This window comes from Belonocnema kinseyi, chromosome 4 (genome assembly GCF_010883055.1).
Source record: "Belonocnema kinseyi isolate 2016_QV_RU_SX_M_011 chromosome 4, B_treatae_v1, whole genome shotgun sequence".
In the NCBI taxonomy this organism is placed as follows: Eukaryota; Metazoa; Arthropoda; class Insecta; order Hymenoptera; family Cynipidae; genus Belonocnema; species Belonocnema kinseyi.
In genome coordinates this window covers 93,465,178-93,472,990 of record NC_046660.1, presented here as the reverse complement: position 1 = coordinate 93,472,990, position 7,813 = coordinate 93,465,178, and the positions used below count along the sequence as shown (strand labels likewise).

The following is a 7,813-nucleotide window of genomic DNA, read 5'->3' as shown; positions in this document are numbered from 1 at the left end:
CCCTAAAGCGTGAAGTCGTATCTGAAGGCTCCCAAAATATATATTATTTAAAGAAACTGATTTCCCCTTTTGAATTCTAGATGAAGTGCGAACCGGGACATATCACGGGCTCTTTCACCCCGAGCAGTTAATATCCGGAAAAGAGGACGCAGCAAATAACTATGCCCGTGGTCACTACACCCTAGGAAAAGAAATAATCGATCTGGTGCTGGATCGAATCAGAAAGACTGCAGACCAGTGTTCAGGTCTACAGGGTTTTCTCATTTTCCACGCGTTTGGTGGTGGAACTGGATCTGGATTCACCTCCTTGCTCATGGAACGTCTCTCGGTCGACTATGGGAAGAAGGCGAAATTGGAATTTGCAATCTATCCCTCGCCCCAGATCTCGACTGCGGTAGTTGAACCCTACAACGCGATTCTGACGACCCACACGACCCTCGAACATTCTGATTGTGCCTTTCTCGTGGATAACGAGGCTATCTACGATATCTGCCGGAGAAACTTGGACATTGAGAGACCCACTTACACGAATTTAAATAGGCTTATTGGACAAATTGTTTCTTCCATCACCGCATCTTTGAGGTCCATTTTATATCATAAAACACCAGTTTTCAGCCAGAACGTAATATTTTAAAATAGGAGTGGAAATTATAGAAAAAAACTTCGTTCAAATTAGAAGATTCAGTCAGGATTGCCTACAAATTTTAACGCTATATTCAATATGCTTTCCAATTTGGAAGCTGATAAGCTTCTAATTTTTGAAATAATTACCCTGCACCTGCAGTCAATTTAAAGACTTCAAGATTTTTAAATTAATTCTATTTTGGCTTTCATCAAAGGGGTCATCCATTGATTACGTAACGCTTTTAGTGAGATGACGGATTCCAGAGAAGCTGTTATGGTCCTGTTAAGATTTCTCTGCGAACGACAAAAACATACCACTTTTTGTTTTAATGAGAGCAACATTTTTAACATAGTTCTTAGGCCACTTCAAAATAGTAAAAAAATGGTAGATTAGCATAATCAACAGTTGTAAAGTTTCTGTAAATGAGACAAGAAAATATATGTGGAAGATTTTTTTTAAATTGGAAATGAGTACAACTTTAACTAACTCATAAAAATGTAATATTTTTGCTGATATTTAAAAAGTCTAAGTTGATCAAAAATGATTTGTTTTTTAATATGACTTTATATAATTTGTTATGGAAAAATGTAAATTAGCCAAAAATCTTGAACACATAAAAAACGTATTTGTAGTTAACAAATCAGATTATTGAATGTTACGTAACAATGAGGGGGGGGCGGGGTCATTGTCTATTGTTACGGTAGCGGTACAAGGGGTGGGAGGGGGTAAATCGTCAAAAGAAGCGTTACGTAATATATATAATTTATTAATAAATTAGTCAATATATATATATATTTTTTAATTAAATGGAAGAAATAGACTCTATAAGCCTTAAATAGACTTAATATTAGTTTTAAAAAGTTATTAAAACAATAATTAATGTTTGAAAAGTTTCAAATGAAAGCATTTGGATTTTTTTAAATATATTAAATGAGTTTAATTTGAAACCCCTCTAAATCAAACCATTTTTAAATAGGTAAAATTTTGAAAAAAGGACAAAACTTTGAATGGAGTAACACGGAATGGAACTTGTATCATTTCTAAATAAAGGCGTTCTAAAGTTATAAATTTAAATTGAACGTGTTTGAAATAAAAATATCTCAAGATTTACAAATTTTAGACTTAAAACTGTATCATTTATAATTCAAGGCTTCAGTATTGCAATATTTTCAGACTATAATTTTGAAAGTCAGATAATTAAAAATTTGTAACAATTTTAGATTGAAAACTAATTAAATTTTTTAAAGTCAAAGCTTCTGAAATTCTAGAATTTGATAGTGTTATCACATAAAAAAATTATTATTTAATATTAAACTTCATTTAACAAAATTTTCTAGCACAACAAAATAAAATCACCGTCCATTTTACCGTTCAAAATAGAAATTTTTTTCAAAATATTAACTTTAAAAATTGACCTGTTCAAACTGATTAAAAGAACACGTTCAAAATGAAAAGTAATTTTAAATAACAATGATTAAAATGAACAAAATCGTTAAAACATTAAGCAATTTTAAATTGTTAATTATACTTTTCAAAATCCAACGAATTCACTTTTGATTGCAAAAGTAAAAGTTATGAAAGGGAAGAATTGAAAATTTAACGTTTAACATGAAAATTCAGAAATCTAAACATTTAACCATTCACATTTAAAGAAATTATTAAGTTATTGTGGTATCAATATTACATTGAAAATTAAATATTTTTAAAAAGTATACAAAACAAGATTGCTATACATGATTTCAGTGCTTGAAATTGCGCAATTTAAACTTTTTAAAGTATTTCAATTGGATATTTATTTAAATTGGAGCTGAAAATATTAAATATTTTCTAATATTTTCAAATAAAAAGAAATTCAATCTTTAATGTCTAGTTCCAAAATCTTCTTATTTTTAAGGGCTGCATTTTAAAAGCTATTATCTAAATTTTTCATTGTTTTGAATTTATTCTGGGACATTTAATTTAAAATTGTTTAATCAAGGCGGGCACAATAAAAATGTGCAATTTTAAAACATTTAATACTGAAATTGTCCTGAAATTTTTTATATTTTCGGCATTTAGGCAAACAAAAAATCAGTTTTAAGAACTCAAAAATTAAGGTGTTTTAGAACTACACATTCAAAACTTTAATTTTAAATTAAAAATTTTAAAAATGGTAAATATTATATTAATAAATACACGAAGAATCTTTTGGTTGTAAAAATTACAATATTTACTGTTACAATAAGACAATAACCAGCCAGAATATAGCATCACTATTTCAAGAATTAATATTGATGTAAATATTATTCTGTAAAGTTACTATATTTATTAGAATAAAATTATAAATGATTAAATATTTATACAGGTACCAGAAAAAAGTTTTTATAATCCCTAAAAACGACTGTGAAATATACAAAAGACAATAGGAAACACATTCTTCCAATGTGCATTCTATGTAATGTATTTCTAATTTTTCATATAGAAAATAGGAAAATATGCCATTTTCAGAAAAGCAAGATAAAAATTAATTTACTTTCACTGTTTTATATACAGGTATATATTACATTTGCACACATTATAAAATGTATGCATTAAACATACAATTATATATTAATATTATACTCTAAGCACTGATCGATTGCTACCCTCTCCTCTGATAGTACAAATTCCTTGTAAAATTGACGTATAAAAAACGTAACACCTTGCTTAAGACCCTGTCTTTCTGAGAAAGGTTTCGCTATTGACCTCATTAGTAGATTAGTGAGTAGAGTACCCGTCCCACATTCAAGAAGACTTTGGTTCGATTCCAAGTGAAGCGAAAGGAGAAGATCTTTTTTCAGAGAAAACGTTTTCATTTAAAAAATTAATTCATAGCGCCATATAGTATGAAAAGACGTTAAGAATTTTCTGTTATTTGAGGAGTTAATTTAGATTGATAGTGTTAATTTTACGTCTTCACGGTCGGTAAAAGAAATTTCCACTGATCAATTGTTACCATCTCTTATGATAGTCCAGATTCCTTGTAGTGTATAAATGTTTAATGTATATAATTTATAATGTGTGCAAGTCCAATGTGTACCTATACATAAAACACTAAATGTAAACTTATTTTTAATTTGCTCTTTCGACAATAGCATATGATCCTATTTTCTATAGGAAAAAGTAGAAATACACTGAACTCTGAATATAAGTAACCTGCGTGTACAACGTTCCTAAAATCGTAGTCCTCGGGAGTTTTGTGATGTGGGGATCACGGGACCGACAGAGAGTCGGTGCTCAATCACGCGTGACCAACAGTAGCGTAGCGACAAAGCGGGTACTACCCTAAGAATGTTAGTTGCGTCAGCTGCTAACATGCATCTAAATCCAACAGAAATGGTTCACACGGCCCAGAATGTTTACGTTTGGATTCCCTGGATTTATGTTGAAGGTACATTGAATGCACGTAGGAAGAATGCCTTTCCTATTGTTTTTTTTTAACTTCACAGACTTTTCTCAGGATTGTAGAAACTTTATTAAGGTGAAAGTGCAATTATTTAACCATTTACTATTTCATTTCAGTAAACTTAGTAACTTAAAAATTTAATCCTCATAATAGTAGTGTTCGCAATAATAACGCTATATCCTGGCTTGCTATTGTCTTATTGTACAAATAAATATTATAATATCAAATAGTACAACCAAAAGTTTCTCCGTGTACTGATAAACTACAGCATTGACATGGTAGAAAAAGTTACGAGACACAAAACACGACAAAGCGGGCAGAAACATAGGAGCTTTAATGTGGACACAGTAAATACTTTAAGCAGTTTTCAAGCGTATTTGAAAATATAGTAATTTAAAAAATGAAATTAATGAATTACAAAATTTGTAGGTTCGATGGTGCACTAAACGTAGACCTTACAGAATTCCAGACGAACCTAGTACCTTATCCAAGGATACATTTTCCACTCGCCACCTACGCCCCAATAGTGTCAATTGAAAAGGCATATCACGAGCAACTAACAGTAATGGAACTCACATCCGCGTGTTTCGAGCCAGCTAATCAGATGGTAAAATGCGACCCAAGAAAAGGAAAATACATGGCCTGTTGTCTGCTTTACAGAGGTGATGTTGTGCCCAAAGATGTCAACGCTTCTATCGCCACAATCAAAACGAAACGTGCCATTCAGTTTGTCGATTGGTGCCCTACAGGGTTCAAGGTACATATTATCGTTTCTTCTTTCAATAAAATTAAGTTCGTAATAAATTTAAAAAAAAAACTATTTTTGTTGTCTAATATCCCTATTTTCTTTCATTTTGTGTAGAAATAATTGTACAATTTTTTATAAATTTAAAGAAAATGTTTAAACCATGGTCCAAGACCTTCGAACGCTAAAAAATGTCGACTAGCATTTTTGTTGTTGTAAAAATGGCAAATTTTTCACTTAAAAGCAATAGTCATGACAATAAAATGATATTCGGCGTGACTAGAAATAATATTACCCTAATTTTATTAAGAATATTAACCGTAAAAGTGAAAAACTGCCCTCTATAGTAGGTTGAAAATTTATAATGTACTGATTTCATATACCTTAGATATTTTCGGTCTTGAATTATTACATTTAATTACCTGCCAAAAGTTAAAATGTATGTTAATGATCGAGAACCGGTCTTAAACTTTTAAAAACTCTTCCTTAGAATGATATCTTTATTTTTCGCAGCTCTTAATATAAGTTCTCATAATGAAGGTCCTAGAATGACTTCATAAATATTGTTTATACCCTTAATACTTTATAAAATAATTTATAGACAACATTTAGGTCTTTTTTCGAAAAATGCGTAACTGTTTTACTAGGATGTCATAAAATCAGGCTGGGACTTACTAAAAAGTAATATCACGAAAGTCATATTCGTTTTAATCAAAGGTTGATCAATTTAAAAATATACATTTTAAAAATGGATTTTTTATAGTTTAACTTTTTTCTTTCACGTAATCGATTGCCATATTTACACACTTTATTGAAGAGTCAAGAAGTTATGATCATTTATAATAGTTGAAAAATGTGTGTTTTTATTAAATTTTGCTTAGATTTTAAAATCCATATAGAGGGGATTTTTTACTTTAAAGGATAAAATTAGGGTGAACTTATTTTTAGTGATGCCTACCATAATTTTATTATCATAATTACTGCTTTTACGTAAGTTATTTGTCATTTTTACACAACAAAACAAATAATTAACACTTCTTATAGGGATCAGACAACAAAAACAAAAATATTTTATTTTTCGGGCCACCCTCACATAGAGGTACACATAAATAGGTCAGAAATTATTGAATATTTTGAAATATTTAACATTTTTTAATGATCTTGAGCTTATTTGGAAAATATATTTTCCATATAATTTTTGTAACTCATGAATATAATTGTAACAATATTTCTCCAGTACTTTCCTGAAGGGGAACTTAGAACGAGAAAATAGTGAAAATTCCAAGATGCGCAATCATTCAGACAACACTTTAAAATATCAAAGGAGTATATTTTAAGAAAATGTTCGAAAGTGCATATTACTATTAATGTTATTAATTCTAGACACATGTTTTATGAGTACAAGCACTTTTTGAATTTTCTCAATTATTTTATTCTAAGTACCACCTCAGGTAAAAGCTGGGGAAAAACAACAACTTTCGTAATAAGTTAAAAACATTCTATGAAAATTTATCTTTAAAATGAGCCCACAATTATTGAAAAGTGTTTAATCATTCGGGAGATTATAATAATTTACGAACTTCTGTTTTTGTAATTTCGATGTGGTTTCTTGTATTTTTGACAAAAACATTACATTTTGTTTTATACCATTTATGCGCATTTTAGCGAAGAACGAATAACAGCCGTGACATGATAAAAAACTAAATATATTGTCCAATATTTGCATATTTACTTTAACATAAACTCTAACTATGAATGAACCAATCACAGGTTGGGATTAATTATCAACCCCCAACAGTAGTACCAGGAGGCGATTTGGCGAAAGTCCAGCGAGCTATGGCAATGCTGGCAAACACAACAGCTATTTCGGAAGCTTGGACCAGACTGAACAGAAAATTCGATCTTATGTTTTCAAAAAGAGCATTTGTTCACTGGTACGATGCATAAACTAAAACAATTCACATTATTAAATTCGAATAAAAAAATTAAGTTAAGATTAAACCAAAATTTAAATTCTCGTTTGGCGTGCAAAATTAAATTCTAATAATATAATTTCTTATAATTTTTCAAGAATGTTTTGATTATAAAATTATATATCAAAACATCTGAATAATATAAATAGTTCATCAGGTCATTAGTTCATTATAAACATTTAAACGGAATTGAAGTTAATACATACATATTTGTACGGATCCTTATCAGATTATTATTTTTTCTTTAGCGTAGTTTTGTTATTTATAATACCAGTCCTAAATTATTCGTTTGAGATTAATTCATTTCATTCATTAAATTTACATAAATTAATTACTATTTTTTAAAAATAGTTATATTGAATCACTTACACAATTTTCATCAGCAAGAATATTGCAAATAAAAACTGATCGTTGATAATTATTTTAATTTCTTGTGTTGGTTGTTGTACACTCAAAGGCATTGATTTATTCGTAAATGAGAATTATGTCAATGTAGTAAAACAAACGATAGAAAATCAAATACAACTAGCCATTCCTTGTCTCGTAACTGATAATTACAATTCGCTGATGAAACGAAACAAACATAGGTTTAAAATTATATAGGCTTCCACGAACTGACTTCACTGTGGCATTGGTCACTCTAATTAATGTAAAAATATTTCTACATTTTAAAAAAATAAATCAACAAAATTAGAAAATAGACTAAAGTGAAATTATTATAAATTAAATTATACGATTAAAATGTTGAAAATATTTTTCAAAAATCTTTGCACTATTTCGATTACAAATAGGTTTGATCTACTTTCAAATTGGTTTTATTAGATACATACTTTTGCAGCCATTTGCGACTCAGTATTATTATTCGAAATAAACACTTTTGGAATAAGAGTTATTCGTAAAATGGGGGCACCAAACTGCAACGCTTGAACCCCATCTGCATTAAATTTTTTTTTCGTTCCGGTCTAATAAGCATTATTTTAAAGTGTGACCGTTTGATTGGGAAACCGTAAAATCCGGAAAATGGTTAATAATTTTTTGTGATAGAG

General features: G+C 29.4%; 1 protein-coding gene across 1 annotated transcript in view; it reads left to right on the top strand.

Moving 5' to 3' along the window:
• LOC117170566 (tubulin alpha-1D chain-like) overlaps positions 1–7,813 on the top strand; it is a 16,427-nt gene that overhangs the window by 4,307 nt on the left and 4,307 nt on the right. Inside the window, exons 3-5 of the mRNA XM_033357402.1 lie at positions 81–582; positions 4,479–4,806; positions 6,565–6,728. Coding sequence (XP_033213293.1) covers positions 81–582; positions 4,479–4,806; positions 6,565–6,728 — 994 coding nt within the window. The remainder of the gene's footprint in view (positions 1–80; positions 583–4,478; positions 4,807–6,564; positions 6,729–7,813) is intronic.